The 25,958-nt window shown below is 35.0% G+C and overlaps 1 protein-coding gene across 1 annotated transcript in view; it reads right to left on the bottom strand.

The window, feature by feature from the left end:
- Nucleotides 1-25,958, bottom strand: part of LRP1B (LDL receptor related protein 1B) — a 1,379,523-nt gene that overhangs the window by 109,818 nt on the left and 1,243,747 nt on the right. Inside the window, exons 69-77 of the mRNA XM_036320679.1 lie at nucleotides 25,132-25,261; nucleotides 22,071-22,177; nucleotides 21,601-21,733; nucleotides 15,147-15,269; nucleotides 9,730-9,855; nucleotides 8,878-9,015; nucleotides 7,026-7,160; nucleotides 3,648-3,767; nucleotides 1,545-1,786 (exon numbers count right to left, since the gene is read on the bottom strand). Of these exons, the coding sequence (XP_036176572.1) occupies nucleotides 1,545-1,786; nucleotides 3,648-3,767; nucleotides 7,026-7,160; nucleotides 8,878-9,015; nucleotides 9,730-9,855; nucleotides 15,147-15,269; nucleotides 21,601-21,733; nucleotides 22,071-22,177; nucleotides 25,132-25,261 (1,254 nt within the window). The remainder of the gene's footprint in view (nucleotides 1-1,544; nucleotides 1,787-3,647; nucleotides 3,768-7,025; nucleotides 7,161-8,877; nucleotides 9,016-9,729; nucleotides 9,856-15,146; nucleotides 15,270-21,600; nucleotides 21,734-22,070; nucleotides 22,178-25,131; nucleotides 25,262-25,958) is intronic.

Genomic DNA, 25,958 nt, shown 5'->3' with positions numbered 1-25,958 from the left:
CAGAGTTATCTACTAAATTTCTTGGTTCTGTCCCAGAGCTGTTCTTAATAGGACTAAAGCAATAAGGTTCTGTTTGGGACAGGAAGAACTGAAGAAACAACTCTGATAAATATGAACTTTTACCTACAGTTAATCTCACCTGAGTTCCACAGATAATATTACTTCTTTTAAAACCAGCTTATTGCTATCTACAATTGATAAAAAATATGTCCCAGCCCTAACCGGTTTGGCTCAGTGGCTAGAGCAGCTGTGGGCAAACTATGGCCCACGGGCCGAATCCGGCCCGTTCGGCTGTTCTATCCGGCCCGCGGAGCCAAAAGAGCCGAGGGTTCTCTTGCTCTCCCCTCCGCTCCTTCACCAGCAGCAGTGTTAACATGGCAAGGTCGGGAAACATGGCCGCAGCTCCTTCTTCTGAGTCCAGTTTAAGAACCCATTGTGGCCCTCGAGTCAAAAAGTTTGCCCACCCCTGGGCTAGAGCATTGGCCTGCAGACTGAAGGGTCCCAGGTTCGATTCCAGTCAAGGGCATGTACCTTGGTTGCGGGTACATCCCCAGTAGGAGGTGTGCAGGAGGCAGCTGATCAATGTTTCTCTCTCATAGATGTTTCTAACTCTCTATCTCTCTCCCTTCCTCTCTGTAAAAAAATCAATAAGATATATTAAAAAAAATATGTCCCAGAATTCTCTCAAATGGTATTCATGTAGTTCAAATCTTTATGGTAGTTACCACTGGGAAATGTAGTGAGGACTTCCAGATAGGTACCTCTGATTCTTTTGAAATACAAAGCTTAAATTACATCCTGATGTGATAGCACTTGACTTTTTTGGTTGTATGACAATGGGCCAGGACCAATAAAAACGATCTATCTGTCATTTTTTTCTCTAAGGTTACTGCAAAAAATAAATGGACATGCCCTAAAACAAAAAGAGGGTAGTCTACAACCACAAATCTAAAAAAAATGTTCTAGTTTATTTTCCTCAGAAGGAATAACCATGATAATCAATGTGTCCATCATATACTAGCAAACAGTATTGCTCTGTTTTGGAGGTTTCTTGAAATATAGTTATCAAATGTCAGAAAAAATGCTTACACTATGGAGTTGTTCCCTTGCCCTAGAATACAAGTATATTTCTCATAGTGTTAAAAATGAAATGATTATACCTGTATATTTTGACATTTTATTCTCTAACAAAAACGAAGTAATGGTACAATCTTATCTCATGATAAAAAAAACCCTCATGTTCATAATACATTTTAAACACTATAAAATATTAAATATTGTAGGATTGTTTATTATTTGTTACCATTCTTATATAACTGTCAAATTCATTTAAAAAAAAGTATGATAGCATTCATTTAAAATAAATTTATATGCAGCTATGAGAAAAAATGAATAGAGAAATGTTTTATTTCTATATAGAGAACATATTGGGAGGAATCATTGAATGTGTTACCTCCTATAATCAGACACCATCATTGATAGATTAAAATAAAACACGGAGGTGGAAGGTGTGAACCTTCAAATATTCAATGTTATTTACTTACAATCAAGCCACTGTTTGCTTGCCTTTTTTCTCTGTCATGGATCCTTTTGTAGAAAATCCCGCCTGGATTAAACTGAGTACTCCAAATAATCATATCTCTTTGATAATATACATCCATCCCTGTTATCCTTGAATTATGTTCAACATGAGAAATTTGTTGATGATCGCCACTGTAGTTGAATGGATATATAAAACCCAGGATATCAGTGTCATTAGCAATGTAGAGAACTTCATCTTCAGAGCCTGGAGATTATTATAATAAAATACAAAAATAAAGTAAATTTCAACTAATGTAAAAGCAATGATTATACTATTAAGTTATCTTGAATTGTTATTCTTAAAACAGTTTCTTATTCAATAAAAATCAACTCTATACTGTTTTTTTAATCTTCACCACTTATGTTTAAGAGTAATTAATGTAGGTTTTTCTAGGGCAAAACTTACCTTCTGAGTACAGATTAGGCATTTTTAGTAGTTATCCTTTGTATAAAGAGGGATTTCTTTGGGCAAGTCATGATACATTATTTTCTAATGCTTTTTAAATATCCAGATGTTATATTGTGCACTCATTAAGCTTTAAACATTTCTGAGCATTTAGTTCATGCACCTGAGTGATCATTACCTTAGGCTAAGAAATGATGATTAAGATATGAAAAGCCTTCTTCTTCTAATATTCATGTATCCTAAATAGTCTTTTATGTTTATTATACAAAGATCTCAGTATTTACTATATTAAAATGTCATCATCTCAATATTACCTAGAATCGTGCTAAGTGGAACTTTCTAGCCTGAAGTTTCTACACCTACAATACTGTACTAATGTTATGTTTATCCTGAGACAAGTAAAACCCTAAAGTAAATCCTGAAATTATTAATTAAAATATCAATGAAATCATAAAGTAAGATTGAATGGCATACTTAATATCTGTAAATTTACAAAAATCACTATTCACAAGGCATAGTTCAGCTCTCTAAGTTTAGTAGCCCTCACTAGTGAAAGGATACTATGTGGCAGACCCTGTGACAAGCCTTTCACAATTTTTCTCCTCTTCTTACAACAATCATGGGAAGTAGGTATTAGTATTCCCATTTTACAGGCGAGGAACTGAGGCTCAGAGTTAAGTAAATTCCCCAGGCAAAGTACATGTAACTCATAGCTTATCCTTGATCCACTACATCACATTGTCTTCCTCTTATAATAACTACCATATTAACATTGTGAAATTGTACCCTGTAGCCACCAATATTTAAGTTATCGTATTATTTACTCAAAACATATGAGCATTAAAATCCATACCTAAAAGAGCACCAGATTCATAACTGTCATTTCATTAATTAAAATGATATTATTCCCCCATTTGGGAAAAAGGTGACATATGTAATATTTTCAACAACGAAGATTTTTTTTAAATGATGTTATTAAGTGGAGGCAGTCTGAACTTGAAAGCAGTTTTACTTGAAAACCTTTTAAATTCTTACTCAAAATTCCATTCTCCTTATACTGCTAACCTTTAACCTATTTTTTAAAAATACATTTTTATTGATTTCACAGAGGAAGGGAGAGGAAGAGAGAGATAGAAATATCAATGATGAGAGAAAATCATTGATCGGCCACTTCCTGCATGCCCCCTACTGGAGATCAAGCCCAAAACCCCAGCATGTGCCCTTGACCGGAATCAAACCTGGAACCCTTCAGTCTGCAGGCCAATACTCTATCCACTGACTGAGCCAAACCAGCTAGGGCTAAACTGTTATTTTTATCCCAATGGTGTATTAATTTCTAAATACACAGAGAGTAGACCATAAAGAAAATACTTTCCTATTCTATCACATTTGCTTTTATACTTTTACACTTACTGACAAAATGATTCAAGCACAAAACTGACTTTAACAGTTAACTGTTTGTCATGTCTACAAACCATCCAAAATTAAATTAAGTAAAAATAATAAACCAACTAGCCAAATTAATCATCATTAAATACAGACATTTAATATTATCAGGCATGAAACTATTGTTAAAATACAACATGAACCTTTTTTTCACCATAAGATATATATATATAGTAAAATTATACGAGCTTTGAAATAATGGTTATAACCTTACCTCTGGCTATGCAGGTGCTGTTTCTTTCTTGAAAATTCTGGTCGCACACACATTTATATGATCCTTCCAAATTTATACATTTGTGGGAACATGTGCCAAAGACCAAACATTCATTAACATCTGTAAAGAAGAACTCAAAATAGCATCATCATACCCCAATTAGCACTTCCATTCTTTCTACATTTCTAAATGACATTTTTTTTTACTGATTTTTTTTTGTTGTTATTGTTCTTTCAAAGCCTTATCTGTGACTTGTGTAATTTTTTAGGCAATGATAATTTTTCACAATAGTTTCACTATAATAATTTATAAGTTGTTTGTACATTGCTTGTTAGTCCACTTAAAACATTGAAATATCGATTTCAAACTCCCCTAGTGTTTGCATTTACTCAAATAAGCAGATCTCAAGGTTTCCTTTTAAGCCTGTTTCAAATTACCTAACTATATCTTTGCACATGTCATATACCTTTGTCCCATAATGTCCTTTCCCACTTTAATGCAAATAATTTCTACTCATTTCTCAAGATCTACCTAACGCGAAGCCTTCCTTCATCTCCATCAACATGTAATAGTGACTATCCATCCCAAAGTTTCTGTGCTCTGCTGTTTTAATATTTTCCCCTTACAGTATTGTTCACACTATATTGCAGGTATGTTCTTATATATTCATATCCCCTACTTGACTGTCAGTCCTTCAGGGCATACTTTATGATTTATTCATTTTTATATTGCCAGCATTTTACATAATGCCTGGAAGAGAATGAAGATATGGATATATCTCTAATATGCCTCTGGTGTCATATATATGCAGTGTCTATGTAACAAGAAGGGCTATGTGAAACAAATAAACAAAAGCTGAGTGCCTATGTAAATAAATAAATACATACATACATACATACATACATATAAGTAATAAATCAATAGATTGCAGGCAATATTCTGTGGTTTAGCACCTGTCTTTGATTTTAATGGCTTACGCAAGGCCAGAATTGACATCAGCTGATTATGGTGAATTATTTACTTTCTCCTTTTCTTCCTCTTTTTTTGCTTTCAATCAGCCTAATTCCTTGGCTCCTTTTATCACATGTAGTTGTCCTAATTATGGAATACATCTGTGATACAAGTCCTCCCCTTGAATTAGAGAACTTAAGGATAATCACAGTAATATTTATCCTTTGGTTAGCACTCAACAGTGATCCAAAGGGTCATGGTAGTGGCACTTGTAAATGACAGTGCCCAGGCTTACACCAGGGCTTTCTAATTCTGTTGTCTTTCTTATGATGCTTTGTCTGAGGAGAACGTAAGCACTCTCATGACAACTCATTCTATATTTGAAATGTAGGGAAATGAGATAAAGAAAATACATGTTATCAGCATTTAATCACTGAAAACTTACTATAAATATTTTTTATTTGTTTGGTACCTGTGATTTTAAACAGTAAGTTACTTGATACTACGGTTTCCCTTTTATAGGAAATCAAAATGTGCAAAAATGTGCTTGATTTAAGAAAGCCCCAGTTCCCTCACATGAACCTGTGGTGGGCAGGATTGGCATTTTTCTTCATCTCTACAAAAATGCCTGTTTCATGAGCTTTGGAAGCGGACGGACAGAGGAATCCCACATATGGCCGATTTCTAGAATAGTGCCTTGCACACAGCCATTGACATTCCATTTCTACTGCTGTTCTGCTATCCTTGTTATTTCTTTGACCAGGGGTGGATCTCATATAAGGCCCTTGAAATCATTTGGTCTGGACCTGCTGAGGCATTGGGGGTAAATTAATTAAATGTTTGACCAAATATAGAGGGATGATTTTTTAAGTTGATAATTTTGTATGACCCTCAAATGATGTTATAAAATATCCAAATGGCCCTTCAGAGGAAAAAGGTTCCCCACCCTTCCTTTAGATATTCCAATTGAAGAGTTTTGGCTTTGACATCAAATAACCATTTCTTAAGCTATTTTTTTGGAGCCACATAAAGAAAGAGCACAAATTTAAATTAATTTGATTACAAATCAAGGTAATGTCTATCCCCTCCTTCACACCAAGTCAAAACTGCTTTTCCTTATGTTAAATCTTCATTTATCAAATAAAGATGCAAATTTTATTGGAATTAAAATGTTCATTTGCACAAAAAAGTTTGAGTGGATCCATAGCAATTTAAACCAGACTGGAACTTGCAGGTTATATTTGCCATGAAATATAACTAAAAATGAAAATTTTCAGAATAGGATTTCTAAATTTGTAAGTATATACAAGAAACACAGCCCAAATAAATGTGAACTAATTGATGTTACTTGATATTAAAATCTTGAAGAGATTTTGTGCTTGTAATGTATGTAGTATATGTATAGTGGGGTTTCTAAAAAGCAAGAAATATTCTAGCCTTGAGAAATAATTTGCTTTCTTTTTTTAAAAAAGGAAGAAGTTGCCAGTTTTCAGTGTTCCATGTTAATAGAAAAATAACATGTCATGAAAAATCCAAACAAGTATATAACTCAAAATTTACATATATGTGACATGGTTATACTTGTTTCCCTATGGACTGAGTTTCATTAATTTATTTCCATAATTCCATTTTGATTGATGTTATTTAACTCTCCCCTTCCCCTTTTTAACCCAAGAATAATATAGACAGTAGTAAAGGAAGCTGGTAGGTGAAAGCATTTTAAGATTTGAATTTATCCTGGGTAAGCCAGGCAGATGATTTAGGTATGGTTCTAATCATAATAATACCAATTTTAATAAAGAACAGAAAGTGCATATGGTATTTCATGACTCTATAGTTAAAGCCTGATTTAAATTATATTTACATATAACTTACTATGAAATTCTGCCTAGCCTGCATGCTCAGTTTTTAAATGATTTTAAGTAAGCTGACATAGATTTATTTAAATCCTGCCTTTGAATTTTAAAGACACCTCTTGGCAATACAAAGTACATGGTGTTAGGACAAAAGCCCACACTTCTCTAGAAGCGAATTGCATATTGCATTACTGAAAGTGCCACAATGGAAAAGAAATGGGTTATCATAAACATGCTCTTTCATGAAGTGCCTCTAATTCTGCAATGGTTCCTGAACCAGCAATTCCATTACTTGCATTTCAAAACAGAATTGTAACACCACCATGAAATTCCTGGAGGTCTGAATCAGGTACAGACAAGGCTCTGTAGCCTCCCAGACGATTAGCTTAGCAGTAAAAACAAACAGGCTCTTAACCCCAGGGACTTTCATTCTCATAAGTAAACTGGTAACCCGCAGATACACACCATTTTGATGAAAATCAATCCCCCTGTCATCTTCCAATTTAGCAGCTTTGGGAGTCTTTTATAACCTAAAGATTTAAGAGCAAGCTGTTGAGGGAATGTACTATACCTTCACACTGTCGGTTTTTCATGTTTCTCTGAAATCCAGGCTTACAGCGACAGAAAACAGATGTTTTTATTTGATTACAATATGCATCATCTCCACATGGATTCACATTATCTTCACAGGTATATTCAGTGGGAGCTGGGATTAAAAAATATGATCAAAACTAATATAGCTCTAATTCCTGAAGTAGGGGTTTACTTTTGTTCTTAATTTAAAATTATGTGTATTTTACCCTAGATGACTCTTTTTTGAATTAATAAAATTATGGTTTCTCCATATGAGCCCTCTTCTCTATTAAAGGAAAAGAAGAGGATAAAAACTGAACTCATTTACATTGAATGTAGTTTAGACCAAACTGCCTGCAGCTGTTACCAAGTTAAACTACTTTCTAAAAGGAATTCAATAATCAATGATTCTCTTAGATTGGACAGTCTGTTCCATGCTTCTATGTCTTGGGGTTGGGTGGGTGGGAAGAGATTAACCAAAAAACTTATATGCATAACCATGGACACAGACAATAGTGTGGTGAACAACTGGGTGGGGGCAGGTGTGGGCTAGAAGGTTTCAATGGGGAATAAAGGGCACATCTGTAATACCTTCAACAATAAAAATAAAATGTCAAAAAGAATAAATGATTCTAATGACAAGCTCTCTTTACTATATTATGATGCACGAGTTCTGCATCCTTCTCTAATGACCAAAACATCTCCTAGAAACTACCTAGAGTTGTAGCCATTTATGTTTTAGCTAAACTCAGTGTTCAGGGACATAATCATATATACATGTTACTCGAGCAGGTAGGCACAACCAGCAGTTCTTAAACTTTTACAGGGACACATATGAGGATTGAGTGTATAACATGTTCCAATGGCCTTGGGCTGCAAACAGGTTAGGAAGGAATTTGAGTTATATGTAATTCCAAACATACTTGTTATCATTTCACTGCTTCATCTCCCATCCAGGAAAACATTTTAGAATGCAATTAAATAAAGACAAAATATTATAGGGATAATATTAAATTATCCCTATTTTGCCTAAACAACTCAAATTATTGAGAAATATGAGAACTCTCATTATCAAAATTGTAAGCATTATTAATCCCCACTAACTCTTGAATAGTTTACAATTAATTAAATTACACAAGTGGAATTATACTGTGGATGAGCTATGTAGCTGTATCCTGATGTGCGTTGCTTCATCAGCCAGTGAGGAACAACTTGAATGCATAAATAAGAAAATAAGAAAAGACTCAAAAGTAGGAAGTATTTAGTGGCTTTTATAAGTAACTTTAATTTATGGTCTTAAATTCAACCATTTTCTTAATATAAAAAATCAAATATCAAACATTATCTAAATACAAAATGCTTAATAGTCAAGGTCTAATAGCTCAATTATCATAGCACTCTAATTGAATAAAATAATGATAGTTTCTCTAAGAATAATTTGGCAATAGGTTAAAATTTTAAAACATTGAAAAATTATTAAGACCTTTATCATAAGTAAAGAAATATCAATGCTTATAAAATTCAAAAAAGTATTATCATTATATTTTATAAACTAAAATATTAAGTGATATAGATTTCTTTGCTGAACGTCAAATTTGAATTTAAATATTGAGTTCTCAGCTACAGCTCCAATAAAGTCACTCATAGCAAAATCAGCCTTTCCCACCTCACACTTTCGGATATCAACTTAAGTGATGTCCATATTTGCTTTGGTTAAAGCTTAACAAATGGTATTACTTAAGCACATTTTGAACAGAAATATTTTCCTCAGAATAGTAAAATAAATTTGCTCATAATAAAGTAAAAATTGAACTTGTGTGCCACGGCACTTGAAAAGAAAACAAACTCACACATTCTGCAGCCTTGTTCATCTGAACCATCTCCACAGTCATCCAGCTGATCGCACTGGAGGTCCATGGGTATGCACTTTTTATTGCTGCAAGCAAACTCGTCTTTTTTACAAGGTCTTGCTTTATATGTAAGCTTACCTACAAGGTCATTAAAAATAATTGGAATTTCATCAAATCAAAACAAATTTATTGAGAATAGAGCAAGTCCAAGATTTTACTAAATACTATAAAAACACATGGGTCCACAATCCTTTATTTGAGGCTCTTGGGGCCAAATTTAAAATTTCTGCAATGTTGTTTTTATAATATAGCAGTGTATTTACCTTATAGTAAATAACACCATATTTCCACAGGAAAATGTGTGAATATAATCCTGAGTGGGATTTTTTTAAGCACTATAAACTGCCACAGACCAGATCAAGTCAGTATTTGTCACCAGTTTTGACACATACTTCAGTAAAACTTTTGATTTAAGAGTTTTTAATTTCAGAATTGTAAAAAAGGGATTGGATGCACATACATACAATCAATAGAAGCCCACTCCGACCCAAGGAGATCTTTTACAGAACATTTTTAAACCACTATGTTATCTCTCTTACACAGTATTTTCTTTAATAAAGTACCTATAAGGAGATTTATGGACAAGTGGAGATTCTGGATTAAGTTGCACAGTGCTACTATACAAAGAAAATGTTAGCAGATTATTTTCATATTCTGTCAGATAATCAAGTGTCTATAAAACTACCCTCAGACATACACATGAAACCTTTTTAAAAAATTTTTGAGCTCTAAAATCATTTTATTATTTTATAGCTGTCACTAAATCAATTATTTCACATTAAATGGATTTACCACCACAGTGATCTTCGTCTGAGTTGTCCCCACAGTCATCAATCCCATTGCACATTTGCTCAGACTGCAGGCATATTCTGTTATTTCTGCATCTGTAAGGTCTTGTGCGTGGGCAAAGAAATTTGCCTGAAAACAAAACAAAAACAAAACAAAGCAGCTCCATTGGATACACTGACTTTTGAACAACTATTCATCTTTTGTCTTTCTTTTAGTTTTTTCTTTCTTTTCAAATCCATAATCTAGCTTTTCTGAATATCTTTTGTTATGGAAATTGCCTACAACTAGATACTAGAAAAAATGTGTGATAATGGAAGCTTATGATCCTAGTTATTTATATTAACTACAGAAAAGAGAGCACAGCTGAAATGTTGAATGAAATGAGAAAAAGAGACAAATTTCATGCTCTCATTTCCAGATGCCTTATCTTAGCTGCCTTCACTTGGTGTACCAAATTAATTTATGCCTTCAGTTTATACAACATGGCAGGACATTTACTATCTAAAAGAGCAATTTCACACCAAATGGAGCTTCAGCAAGCATATGTTACAGGCCCAAAACTGAAAGTAGGCCATTCAGTGAAAACAACAACAACACACACACACACAAAAAAAAAAACAAAACAAAACTCAATAATACTATAGCTAGGCTTCTTACTCTATGTCAAACAAATGTGCAGCTATGTATTTGAGGCACATAAGGTGATCTTAGTTTATTAATCTTTTTAAAACATGTTTTTTATTGATTTTAGAGAGGAAGAGAGAGAGAAACATTGACTGGCTGCCTCCTGCACACACCCCCCCCCCCCAAAAGGGATTAAGCCTGAAACCCAGGCATGTGCCCTGACTGGAAATCAAACTAGCATCCCTTCTGTGCACAAAACAACACTTAATCATCTGAGCCATATTGGCCAGGGTAGGCAGTTTATTCATTTTAGTGTGTGTGTGTGTGTGTGTGTGTGTGTGTGTGTGTGTGTGAGAGAGAGAGAGAGAGAGAGAGAGAGAGAGAGAGAGAGTTTTAGAGATACTAATGGAAGCCAGGGAATTATATTTTTGTCCTTTCTATCACTATCTCTTCAAAAGACTTCCACCCATGAAGTAGGAAACATTTATAATGACTCTTCATCCTCATAGAATATTACTTCATCCTCATAGAATATTACAGGGCTCTCTCTTTGATCCCTTCATGTTCTCACTCTTGAATTCTCTGCTTATACATTTTCATTGACTCCAAACCCTCAAGACTTGCAACTTGAGATCCAATTATAGCATTTCACAATTAATTATAGAACTTTCCCATGGAAATCTTAAATTCAACAAGTTCAAAACTCAATTCCTTCTCTTCTTTCCTCAACTCCCTTCTCCCCAAACATAAGATTTGTCTATTTCCATAGTTCTGTTAGTGGCCCAACACAGCCATTTTTTCTGGGATTATTCTAAATGCATTTCTCTCCTGGTCCTTCGACTGTGATTACTCAATAAGTTCAGATGATATTGTCCCCAAGCTTGTCCTCTTCTTTCCATACATACCAGTTACAGTCACAATAGGGCAATTCTTTATTATCTCTGACAGGACTGTAGTAGAACCCTAAATGTCTGTTTTACTGCCCAACCCAACATTCTCCAAAAGCCACCATAACAATCCACCAAACACATTAATCTAATCATCTCTTCTAGACTTATCTATCACTTTCAGAATAAGATTTGAGGTATTTTCCATGGCATAATAGACTTATCATTACCTTATCCATGCCACTCTTTCAGACTTATATCTTATCACTCCTAATCTTTGGGTGTGGGAACCCTAATCAGCGTACACCAGAGGTTCAAGGCCAAGTTGCCTTATGCAGGTGCAAAAGCAAGTAAATAGCAAACTTACTGCATGCACTGTGCAGGTGCACTTTTCTATAACCCAAATATTGATGTCACTATTTGGCAAGAAGCTTCTTTTGTCTGAGTTGGTATAAAGATGTGTTGCTGACCAGCCGCTGCATGGCTATTTCGTTGGGCTGCTGTGTTAGCAAGGGCTCCTTTGGCTGTGGCTGCTGCTTTGTAAGGCTACTTTGAAGAACTGTTATATCTGATGGCTCCTTGGTTAGCAATGGCTACTTGGTCTACAATAAAGTCTCTCTTATGTCCCTGCGATGACTTCTCATGTCTCTTCCATCTCATACCCGGTGTTCAAGAAGGTACAGTTCCTGGCAGAGGATCTGTGCACCTCACAGTTGGTGTAGTCGAGCAGGATCAAGGAGTAAGTACTCTGGCATGTATCAGTGCTACTTTATTAGCTCCTTAAATATGCCCTATCCTCCTTGCTGACCTCCTCGCTTTAACTAAAATCTGCTTGTTACTCTAAGCATAGTTCCTTCCTATAGGTATTTTAGGAATGTCTCTTAAATTGCTCAAACCTCATGTTATTTCATGTTTGAAGATAACCTAGTTTCCTACTACAGCTTCCAGAATTTTATTAGCATATTTTTTCACATTCTATTTTAAAAATAAACTAAAACAAAAACTGCTATTTTGAGGGTCAAGTATTAGATTATACCTCTTTCTTATTGCTATTTTCTCATCAACTTCATAAACATAAAACTCTCCCTTAATTCACTGAAGACTGTAGTACATACCCTTCATCCAAATTAATTCCACATCCTAAGTGATTTCAACATCCAAATGAGCAAGCCACCCAATGAGTGGACCTCTTAGTTCTTTAAGTTTCTCAAACTAAAGGTATTTATATTTAATCTATTTAGGCCATCCATTCCCCTAAGAAGGCTGTGGACATTGAAAGACTTCAACAAAATTTTAAAAAATTCAGCCAATGATAGTTTGTGTTGCTTGCAGATAGGAGCACTATTATACACTAGAGCCCCGGTGCACAAAAATTTGTGCACTGGCCGGGAGAGTGGGGGGGTGTCCCTCAGCCCCACTTGTGCCCTCTCACAGTCTGGGCCCCCTCGGAAGATAACCACCTGCTGGCTTAGGCCCGCTCCCCGGTGGCAGATGGCAGGGCCAATCCAGGGGTTGGGGCACCGCCCAGGGTCACACACACAGCAGGGCCTATCCGGGCATTGGGGCACTGCCCCAGGTCGGGTCACACACGGGACATCCAGATGGAGGCCAGGTGGGCTGGCCAATTGCTGCTGCACCGCCCAGCCGCCCCGGGTCGGGTTGTACACGGGATGCCCAGGTGCCCGCTGCCCCAGGTCGCGGATAGCAGGCCCGGATGACAGCAGGGCAGGTGGGATGGCGCTGTCCTGCCCTGCCTGCAGTATGCAAATTAGCCACCATCTTTGTTGGTGGTTAATTTGCATATTATGCTGATCAGCCAATGGGAGGTGTAGCAAAGGTATGGTCAATTACCATGTTTGTCTATTATTAGATAGGATGGTGTAGCTGAATTTGATATTTCCTCCAATTACTTCATTTACAAAATCACTAATTTGAATGCTCCAAATTCTGATCATAATCTGCTACTTTTCCAACTTTTATTTTTTTATTTTTTTTAATATATTTTTTATTGATTTTTTACAGAGAGGAAGGGAGAGAGATAGAGAGTTAGAAACACTGATGAGAGAGAAACATCGATCAGCTGCCTCCTGCACATCTCTTACTGGGGATGTGCCCGCAACCCAGGTACATGCCCTTGACCGGAATCGAACCTGGGACCTTTCAGTCCGCAGGCTGATGCTCTATCCACTGAGCCAAACTGGTTTTGGCTACTTTTCCAACTTTTAAATTCAAGCAGTCTCATTAAGACGCATAAAGCTGAAACATAAAGCTGAAACCTCAGCCTTAGCCCATTGATACCTCTACCTTTTCCCTCTTTTCCACTGCCTTCCTTTTTATTTATTTTCATCTCTAATGGTATTACCTTCCATGTTTCATCTCTTAATATACTCATTGGGTAAATACTTATTGATAACTTATTATATGTTGGACACTGTTCCAAGCACTCACTTAGAAACTCACTTTTGTTCAAATAATCTGAATATCCTGGCCTTTTCCTCTTTCTAATCTTAGTTATCTAAAAAACCCACAAACTTAGATGAATAAACCATCTGCTATTCCATGGTCTGCATCTGGGAAGTGCAGGAATGTTGCAGATGATCATATCACAAGGCTAACTGATATAACATATATGAATATGTATCAATGGCAGATGGGCCTTGAATACTACTTGAAAATCCTATACATATATCTAGCCATGTCTCTCTCTTTCACTTTGCTATAATGATTCAAATTTGTATTCTTTTCAAACTTCCCTACAACACCAATCTTCCACATTCTATATATGAATATGCTTCTGATGGCGCACACAAAAAAAGTAGAAATAAAGGGATGGAAAATGTGTTATTGTCTAATTAAATGACTGCACATTGACACAGAGTCAATCAATTCATTCAACTCATTTCAAACATTTTAATAACAGAGAATGAGTCTCTAGTCTTATTAAAAACTAATTTTTTCACCTTTTATGCAACCTTTTTTTCCCCTGAATCTTCAGAAACCATTCCTTCTTTCTGAAGATAGAATTTCCCTTTAAGCAGAGTTCATCCTATTCTCACTGCCTTGTCTGTACCTTTTACTTAATTCTACCAGTGCCTGAAATATAATGAATGGAAAATATTATATATCCAACAGAATATCTCCTTGTAAAAAGGACCATGTGCTCATACTTTTAAATCCCATTTTTTTTAGCACAGTCTCCAGCACATAATAGTTTGACTCAATGTTGGTACCAATGAGGGAATTAAAAAATATCCAGAGAATCAAGCTAGTTGTATTTTCCAAATTTTCCAGCAGCTGTGTGGCATGTCACTGAGAACCATTTCCTAGCCCTGGAAGTTATTTAAGATTTTTAGATTTAAATATTAAATAGCTCCTATTTCACTTATCTGTGTAACATGTGTATCGTATGTCTAAAGAGAGATATCTTTATATAAATTTATCCAGATAGAAATATAGATATACTAGATATGCCTCTCAACAACTTCAGCCTCGGTAGTGGGATCCATGTAGAACTATATAATTTTATTATTCACATTTTTTCCATGTACTTATCTGTCAAAGGAAAATTGTTTTAGGCTAAAGCACCAATTTGGTATGATGCCAAAGTCCTTAGATGAACCTTACTCAATTCCAAAGGTCAACTACTCTAAATCCTCTCAGACAGGCCATATCTATCTTGTGAACAGTGTTGACATGTGAAAGTTCAGATTTAAGAGGGCTCTCCATAAAGTCATAAACTTTGAACAGGGTAATCTCTTGTTACTTGAACAAAGGCTATATCTGTGGTTACCCTTTATCTACCTAACCCAGGGCAGCAGGATTTGTGGGTCCCTTCACCATGTCACTGATTCATGCGGGTGCATTAGATCGGGAGATGAGAGAGCAATCTAGAGCCACGAAATGCCTCACCACACAAGTCCGGGGCTTCGTCAGAGTTGTCTCCACAGTCGTCCTCTCCATCACACACCCAGAAATGGAGTTTGCAAAGGGAATTATTGCAAAGGAACTCATCTGCTCTACATATATTTCCTCCTTTATTAAAAACAAACATAAAGATATAGCATAATTAAAGCCAGTCAGCAAAACATGTATTCTGCTGATTAGCACAGATTCTAGTTTCTCAGTTCTTTATTTTTTTTTCTATCTAATATGAGATGTCCAAACTATTTTTTAAAAAAAGATATTAATGGTTTACTTTTCAAAGCAATCTGGTATTACCCTCATGTATGTCATATTTTCTTTAAAAATACTAATATCTGGTCAAAGAAAGTTTTCTAAATTATCTTCCTTTTCATATATTTTTATGTTATTGAGCATAAGAAGATTTAGATTTTAAATGGTATTAACCTTCATTATTAAAAACTGTATTGTTCTGGAAAGAAAAGACACAGAAAAGGAGATAATTTAACTATATCTAAAACTGACAAACTGAATCACTGAAAACAGATTAACCAGTAAAAAGGTTGTGTTGTCATAGAAAAATAATTTTATATAGAAATAAAAAATTGGCAATGTGTTGAAATATTAGAGTTACCTCATGATAATTATGCAATAAAGTATTCTATTTTTAATTTTTAAAATGTTTTCCTTTTTTTGCAATTAAATAGAAAGCATTGAGACTATAAGGATATTCTAACTCAAAATTAAGTACACTTGCCACATGCAAAGGACCCGAAGTACTAATAAATTTTGGTTATATGTCTATGTATATAGTAATACATAGGAAACCGCAATGGTTGAGGAGTTAGGAACTTCCATTGTTTTGCTTTGGACAAGTCCATTAATCTCTCTGGGACTCAATGTCTTCATATGTTACAAAAGAGGTATGGTTAAAGTAATTTATAAGTTCATATTTGAAAGCTATGCATGGGGAAACAACACAAAGATACTTAATGGGAATTTAGAATTAAGATTAATAAGATTTTTTTCAGAGAAATACTTTACCTATTTAAACCTCATACCTAAGAAACATAGCTTATATACCGGTTAGATTTGATGATTGACGGTATTAACATATTTTTAAAAGGATATGCTCATTTAGACATGGGGCTGGGGAGCAATAGTGCTCATTCTTGCAAGCCTACAAAATACCTAGGATGAAGCATTGTTCAACTGTGGATGCTCTTTGGAGTGAATAATGAGCCTAGTCTTATGAAGGTCAAATAGCTCTTGTTCTGGGTTTGACTTGCACACAGATCTCTAATAATTCACTTCCAGTAGCAAAGATTTAATTTAGGAAATTACAGAATCAGATTGAACTTTTAGAATGATAATTCTAGCTACAGTGTGGAGAACTTGGAAACCAAGATAGTGAGGAATAAAGCCAAGATTGGAGGAAGAAAATGAAGAGGGGTTGCAGCAACCCAGAAAATAACTGATGATAACTTGACATAGAGTAGCTACATTTGAGAGGGCAACTGATATTATGAGTTCTTTGAAAATTCAGAAAGTGTGAAAAATTTAACATTTATAGCAAAATGAAAAGAATATCCTTAGACTGGAGGGGAGACTAGTCTTCCATTTTAATAGAAAGGAGGAGGAATGGCTGGGCACAGGTATGGGTGGCTTTGTTAATTTGGTGGTCAGATGTTTAAAGAAGATCAAAATTTATTATTGCTGTGAAGTAGAAGGTGAGAAATAAAGTCAACTTATTAAAAATCTGGTATGCATAATGGTAGAGAGATGATTAAAGAAATATAGGTATATTGCTTAGAATCTTAGAATCTTAGATAGTTGAAGTTGAGAACAAGAATGTATAGTGATATGAATCAGAACAGTTGTAATATTTTCTGGGGAAAAATCTCAACAGAAGTGTACAGCTTACATTGACATTTCTAAGGACTAACAAACTCGATTAACAAACTCTAAGATACAGATAAAGGCAGGTCCTGGTCTAGAACACTAAGGTGAATATTACCATGTGAGACCTCTGAGAGTATAGTGTCTGGCATTGGGATGCCCCTTTCTTTCAAACTCTGCAATTTTTAGCTCTAAAATGCCCTAACTCAATCTAAATAATCTAAAATAATTTAAATTACTAAAACCCATGCAATAAATTACTATGTATCAATTTTGTCTGGCAACAATAAAAAAGATAAATTGCACAGTCTTCAATTCTAAAAATAATTAAAATGACTGTTGGCTTAATTCAATACCAAAATTCATAGAATATAAAAAAGGGTTGTATTCTTTTAAAATAAGATTCTAGTGATTAAATCTCATTGCATGTTCCAATGTACAATGAGTTAAATTCAAAAAAAATTGTGAACTCAATATCTTCAGATTATTTTAGAAAACTCTATTTGTAGCACATCAGGATTGCTGAAAGGAAAAAATGAGTTCACTAAAGTATATTAGATAACATTATAATTTTCCCCATGGGAATGTTGGATGTGCCACTCTTTTATTAAAAAGAAGAGACATAAAAATGAAATCATAATTGTAATGGAAAGGCAAAAGTTTTGTGATAACTTACTAAAGGCTTCCTATTGTATCATAAATACTTTTCATTTCAAAAACTGCACCATGGTGGCTACCATGGCATCCTAAAAGCTTATATAACTTAAAAGCTTATTTTGAACTGGCATGAAGCACACAGAAACAACAACAAAAAAGTATACCAGGTATTTTAAAAGAGATTTTCTGAATTATAATATCAGTTTCCTAGTCATGTTCTTGATCAGCTCAACAGGAGATTATTAGACAATAGAAAGTATTTATTAATTAACAACTTATGTCTAAATATAAGGGAGTCCTTGGCAGGTTCATAAAAATCTGGACAAGTGTGTCACTACAGAAACTAAGCATCTAGAATTCTCATCTCAATTTGGGCTGACAGAAACTTTAATATACAATAATATTTTGTAATTTACATAAGTAGCTTACATATTTTAAGGTGATGATTACTAAAGAGGACAACTCTCAATCTTTTCCACTGAAATTGCTATAAGGATAAAGTTTGGGAGCTCAGGGCAAAGCAAATACTAAGCTTCCTTGAGGCAACATGTTTTACCTTTTAAAGTATAGATGTTTCTAATTCCATAGCATTGTGGGTTTTAGTTTTCCTAAAGTAAACCAGTAAAACTAATTCACTTTGAAGAATATTCCATGTTTATCCAGCCCCCAACACTTAGCTCCTGTCAGCTCATAGGTCCAGATTTGAGATGAATGAAAGTTGGATTTAGCAGCAGAGGAGTTAATTCTGGCATTCTGTTTCCTCAATGTCTTGATGTACATTTATCCAAACCTAAACCCCTTCCTGGAAGTAAATTAAATACTAGAAATCTGAACTTTGTCACGCCTGAAGGTACATCCATACAGGATCAAATGCTTTATCCACCAAGATACTTCACTGGAATTTATTTATGTAGTGGAAAAACAACAACAACAACAACAACAACAACTAACACTCAAGAAAAGTTAAAGGCATGAGTAGAGAAGGGAGGGAAACTTTGACACATTTATAAGTGATTGAATTAAAGGTTCTCAATTCTTTAATTCAATAAGCTTAAACATTTAGAATAGTTTTAAATATGAGAGATACCTCAGGTGTGAAATGCTATAATGTTCAATATTTTTATGTAACATTTGACTTTATAACCTGAGTTCCATTGTTCAGTTTTTATAAAATCCAATATTTAAAAAATAGGTTAATCCTGATAAGATTGCTCTCTTCACTCTTGTACCCTCCTTATTCTCTCCAGATAATCCTACAGTTCTTGGGGACATTTCACTGTGGTTGGATTTGATATCATGGGAAAAAAATGAGCACAGAAAGTTTCATGTAGATAAGAAATGAAACTAAATGAGATTAACATTTCGGTAAATTATCTGCACTATGATATAGTACAAAATTATCGCCCTCTCCTTTTTATATATATATTTTTTTTAAAAGAAGATTCCTTAAGAGCCTTGGAAAACTTTTCATTAGGCTTAATATTAAATTCAGGTTCTAGTATAAATCTTCAATTACTTGTGGTTCCTAAACTGCTAACTGTCCCTCAACTCTATGACTTTGTACATAATAATATCATGACTTGAAATGTATTTCATTGTTCTATTTGCATATGCAATTGTTGACATCAAGAAACTCACATTTCAACAGGGGATGCATTCAAATGATACAGAAATAATTATATTAGAAGGGAGAATGAATTAATAGGAATGCAATCAAAGAGTGGCTGGGGAAACTCCAAAAAAAAGACTGTAATTGGGTTGAAGACAGTGGTAATTGAGATGGACTTGAAAGGACAGATATAATTTTTATTGGCAGAGTTATTAAGATGGTGAAAATAGCAGAAGAATCAGGGAAGATGCTGAAAAGTATGTGGATGTTTAGAATATTTCCAGTTTGGCTAGGATATATTATACGTAAAAATAAATAATCTACACTAATAAAAGAGAAACGTGCAAATTGGTGTCACTCTGCTATGCCATCAGCCAATCAGAGCAACTATGCAAATTAACCGCCATATTTGTTGGGTTAATTTGCATATGCAGGCGTGGAGTGAAGACTGAAGACTGAAGACTGAAGAGGCTTGGCTTCTCCGCTGTGGCCGGATCAAAGACTTGGGTCCCAGGTGCCAGAGGAAAAGTGGTGCCAGCAGCCAGGAGAAGGAAGGCCTATTGCGCGAATCTTCGTGCAATGGGCTTCTAGTAGAATATAAGACTGGGGATATAAAATGGGATCATTCTTATGGAAATCTGACTGCCAGTTGAGTTATTTGTATGGAACCAGAAAGGAAGAAGACTGAGTCAAGACTGACATAATCTGAGTTACATGTAAAGAAGATGAACCTGGTAGCACTGAGTAGGATGTATTAGAGAACAGTTAGGTAGTATTACATGAGCCCAGGCAAGAAACAATGGGAGAAAGAAATACACTGTTATGAAATGAAAGAAAGATGAATAACTTAAATTTTTCTCTAAAGTCTTCACATAAAAGACTACATAAGATTGTGTCAGACTGTCCACACAGCTTTCTGGCTCTAGAGTGACCAGTTACAGAAAGTGAATGAGAAATTAACCAAAAGTAGAAACAACTACAATGGAAGTATAACCTTTTATGGCTCTCTGTAATGCATTGCAGATTCCAAACGAGAGCTAGGCTTTCTTCTGCTGAATATAATTCTTGATCAGGTTCTAGGATGCAGATATGAGCAAATCATAAAGGTTGGAACTAATATTAGAGAAAGTAGAAGAATTTTTATTCTTAAATGAATTGATATTTATAGAAGTAAATCATTTAGATACATTTATACTCTACAAATCCTGAGTGTCTATTCGAATGCCTTACAACCTATATCAATATCTGATATTATCTGTTGATAATATTCCAAATATTTCTGAAAAATAAAGTTTATTGAGAGACTTCTGTGAGCAAGTTAAAAAAGCAATCATTTAATAATATATTTAACATTACAAAAATAACAAGACTTATGTAATTTATGGTCATTATAAGCTTCATCACACAATTTCTTTCTTTTCATTTCATTAATTCTAAAGTAGTAATAATCACTGATTTTATTGTGGTGACTTACAACTAAAAGCTGTTATCTGTCAGGAAATATCTTCACATAGCTGGAAAATAATATACTACAAAACTCAAAGTTGTCTTCCAGACTGACAAAAAGTGTAGGTAATTTTCTCAACCACATGTCAAGAAGGAAATCTGGGCACAACCTATAACCTATATAGATCTAGCACAGCGGTTCTCAACCTGTGGGTCATGACCCCTTTGGGGGTCGAATGACCCTTTCACAGGGGTCGCCTAAGACCATCAGAAAACACATATATAATTACATATTATTTTTGTTATTAATCATTATGCTTTAATTACATTCAATATGTAACAATGAAATTGGGGGTCACCACAACATGAGGAGCTGTATTAAAGGGTTGCGGCATTAGGAAGGTTGAGAACCACTGATCTAGCATATTAGTATGTGTAATATAGTAATGTAGTAATATGTTATTTTTATTCACTCAGAATAAGGCAAGCAATATGGTAGACAAATGTACTCTGAAAATGCTTTTGTAATAATGGTTTCACTGCTATGTTACCTGTTTTCTTCTAGTATTTCTATACCTGACCCAGCACCTAGTCCAAAGACGTGCTCTTGGCAAGTACTTGATAGAGACTTGAATTTTGTTGTCATCATTGTACAAAGACTGATATTATACTCTTCCTGAAAATTATCCATATTTTGCTTATTTAGAGCAGGCTGTTATGTAATGAAACTAGAGAGTCATCAGCACTTAATGATCTTATCTTCTGCCTCTAGCACACTATATATTCTGCACAGCGCCTTAACTGTTGTTTCTACTCATAGCAGGCACACACACACACACACGGATACCTTACCTCTGTCACAGTTCTCTTCATCACTGCCATCCACACAGTCATGAACTCCATCGCACAGCCATCTAATTGGAACACAGTGGGCTTTATTTCTGCATCGAAACTGATCTTCCTTACATTCAGTCACACAGTCCATCTGTTCCAATACAAATGGGCACTGTAGTTTTTATTAATGATAACACGCAGTCACAAGCACAAGAAGCATGCAGCTGACACTACTGGAGACTGACCACACAGTGGGCTTTTTCATTTTGATTGAATGAATGTAACCTCTGCAAATAACAATGGGATTTAGTCTATAAACAACATTAAAATTCAGGTATTTGTTGAAATTACTGTAGTTAATGTACTTGTTCTAGCATTTTAGACAGGTAAGAATCAAGATTATGTCACTTTCCTCTATTTCTTTTACATTTGCTTTCCTAAATCTAATTCATGTAATTCAGAGATTTTAATCAAATGATAGATTGTACCTCATCTGAACCATCAGCACAGTCATATTCTCCATTACATTTCAAAGATGCTGAAATACATCCTCCGCTGGCACATATATATTCACTTGATGAGCAAGTAGGAGAAGCTGAATATAATTATAAAGTTGAAAATTAGATTCAGTAAAAAGAATGACTGGCTTCATAGAAAAAAACATACAGAAGCATATAAAAATTCATAGAGAGTAATGAAAATAGTTCATATTATATAAACTATATTCAGCATTTGATATTTAAATATTCATTTAAATGTGTTTTACAATATTATAGCATTGTATTCAATATGCCTCAATAATATAATATTCTGTTCAGTAAGTATTCAATTCACTAAACTAAAGACAGGACAGAAAAGCCACTATATTGCTCATGCTTTTGATTTTGAAGAGCTAAATAAATTTTTTATAACTTCAAATAAACTGATGAACAAAAGTAGATCCAGAGACAGAGAAGCATTGAACAGACCATTAAACCTCAGAGGGAAGGCAAGGGAGGGTGGGGGGGGAGGGGGTAAGAGATCAACCATGTGCTGGGGGGTGGGAGTGGCTGAGAGAGGTCACTGGGGGGAAAAGGAGAAATATGTAATACTTTAATCAATAAAGAAATATATATATATCTACACTAATAAAAGAGAAACATCCAAATTGGTGTCACTACGCCCACCAGCCAATCAGAGTGACTATGCAAATTAACCCAACAAAGATGGAGCGAAGACTGAAGGCTCCGGCCAGAGTGAAGACTGAAGACTGAAGACTGCAGTAGAGAAGCCAAGGCTCACTGGGGCCGCAGCGGAAAAGTCTAGCCTTGAGGCTTGGCTTCTCCGCTGCGGCTGGACCAAAGGCCTGGGTCCCAGGTTCTGGAGGAAAACCGGTGCTGGCAGCCAGGGGAAGGAAGGCCTATTGCGCGCATCTTCATGCAACGGGCTTCTAGTATATATATAAAAAGCCTCTGTGACCAGTGACAGAATGACCAGAATGACTGGTTGACCAGTTGCAGTTACATACACTGACCACCAGGGAACAGACACTCAACACAGAAGCTGCCCCTTGGTGGTCTGTGGACTCCCACAGGGGGAGTGCCGCTCAGCCAAAGCCGGGCTCTCAACTGGCAAGCAAAGCTGTGGTGGCAGGAGCCTCTCCCGACTTCTCAGCAGCGCTACAGAATAGTGGTGGCAGGCGCAGTGGGCCAGGAAGAGTGCGAGTGGCATGGCACCCAGCCCCGGCTCAGGCTTGTTCCTGGCTGCTGCCACTTATTGCACTGTTACATCCCCTGAGGCTGAGGGACCCCTCCCCCATGCACAAATCTGTGCACTGGGCCTCTAGTTTATAAGATAAAAGCTTTATAATATCTTTAAAACTGTAAATAGGATTTAGTGAATCTTGGGAATGTTCTCTCATATATATACATATATATATACGTATATATATATATATATACATATACGTATATATATATACATATATATATACATATATATATATATATATATATATGTATATATATATAGTATAAAGCTAAAAGCGGAAATCGTGGCATGGTCTCACAGACACTGTAATATCTATTTGATTATGTTGACATAAATGTCATATTTGCATAACTTATAAGACTTATTCTTGTTCTGGGGTTTTTAACACAAGTACATGTATACTTAACAGAGTCTATAGAATTTGAAGTATTCCTTTATGACACAGAAAATAAAAACAACAAGTAGATATATAAGTAATTACCAGAACCCAATCTAATTAATTGACATCAGAATTATTATAGCTGCTTTTGCTATGTCTTTGCATTTGTTTGCATTCAAACTTCGGGGCTCTTAGCCTTACTTTATACACTAGGTAGACAAATACCATATACTTACTTTGTGGTCTGAATTGCATGTTCCAGGAATGCTGAAAAGCTTTTTCCTTATGTTTTAATTTATTTTAATTGACAATGGTTGCCTTGGATTTGTTTTATTAATGAGTCTGAGAACATGTCTGGATTCAGTAAGAAAAATGATGTGACCAATTAGGGCAGCGATTCTCAACCTGTGGGTCACGACCCCTTTGGGGGTTGAATGACCCTTTCACAGGGGTCACCTAAGACCATCGGAAAACACATATATAATTACATATTTTTTTTTGATTAATCACTATGCTTTAATTATGTTCAATTTGTAACAATGAAAATACATCCTGCGTATCAGATATTTACATTACGATTCATAACAGTAGCAAAATTACAGTTATGAAGTAGCAACGAAAATAATTTTATGGTTGGGGGTCACCACAACATGAAGAACTGTATTAAAGGGTCGCAGCATTAGGGAGGTTGAGAACCACTGAATTAGAGCTATGGATCATGGGCATGGTACTGGACATGGTCACATGTGTGCATTGTATCTGCTACTCTTACCTAATCTCTCAAAGTAATGCTTTCATGGTTATACACAGATTATAGTATACTTTCCGTAGTGATTTCTATAATATGTTTTTAAAATAGTTAACTATAAAAATTAAGTTTTTAATAAGCATATTTATAGAGCCATATTTAAGAAATGAAAATGTATAAATTGGGTGTGTTTCTCCTATATGCTGGTTTTGCTTCCTAATTTTGTTTTGATTTTGGACCAAGATGTAAACAGAAATAATACATTTATGCTTTTTCTCAGTTGGTATTATGTTGAAATTACTATACCCTATTTCATAATTTTGATTTCCATAATAGAAAACTTAACTTTTATCATACTTACAGTTTCAACATATTTCATTGTGTTGTCATGAAAAAAAAAACACCAAATGACATGGAAAGATACAGAAACTAAAAGGTCAAATTTTGGGGAGTAATGCTTGGATCTCAAACATAGTAATAATCTTACCTGTTGAAACACTTTCAAAACATAAGAAGGGCACACTAGTAAAGCTATATACAGATATTTCAGATTATGTCTAAAAAACAGAAATCTGTCTATGAATTTTCCACTGTTTTCTGAATATCATTGTGCAAATTTAAATTCTATCAGGTTGAAATATCAGCTAAATTAATACCACCTGCGTTGTCTTACCTGGATCGCAGTTCTTCTCATCCTCTCCATATTTACAGTCTTCATGACCATCACATGTCCATTTTGCTGATATGCACTGACCATTGGAACATCGGAACTGATCTCTGGAACAACTAGTTTCACAATTTCTCTGTAAAAAAACACAATACAGATGTAATTAAAACTTAATTATTAGACAAATGTAACCCAAAGACAACTAAACCCTTATGCATAGAAACCTAGAAGTATAGAAATCAAGTTTGCCACATACAGGGTGGGGCAAAGTAGATTTACAGTTGTCCATACGAAAAACAATAATACAATTAGTAATAAATAATAATACAAGAATAAACTGTGTTTTGCGTATTCATAAGTGTAAACCTCCTTTTGCCCCACTCTGTATACATAGCTCAGTTGGTCATGTGTAAGCCTAGTGCTACATAACATAATGATAACAAATTTCCACTTTTCTTTGTGAGTGATAATAAAACAGAGAAATGAAAATAAAAACATAAATGCTTCGACTTCATCCTACGAATTAAATTGCTCAAAGTGGATTGTTCGGGGCTGACACAATTTTAATAACTGTAAGGGAGAATGAAGATTGTGAGGGAAAAAGGTTAACTAATTATTTCTAAGAATTACATCCAGTTCATTGGGCGTGGGGTGGGAAGATGGCACGTGAAACAAATAAGAAACTTAAAGCAAATCTGTTTGGCATTGGCAAATCTCTCCTCGTCTTCTTTCTTTAGTCTTCTTCCCATCTTTTCCCCTGTACCCATCCTTTTACTATTTGGCTTGCTGTTCACAATCCTCTCTCCCAACAATTGTTCGTAAAATCAACTGTG

This window comes from Myotis myotis, unplaced genomic scaffold (genome assembly GCF_014108235.1).
Source record: "Myotis myotis isolate mMyoMyo1 unplaced genomic scaffold, mMyoMyo1.p scaffold_m19_p_8, whole genome shotgun sequence".
Classification (NCBI taxonomy): domain Eukaryota; kingdom Metazoa; phylum Chordata; class Mammalia; order Chiroptera; family Vespertilionidae; genus Myotis; species Myotis myotis.
This window is presented reverse-complemented; position numbering and strand designations above follow the sequence as displayed.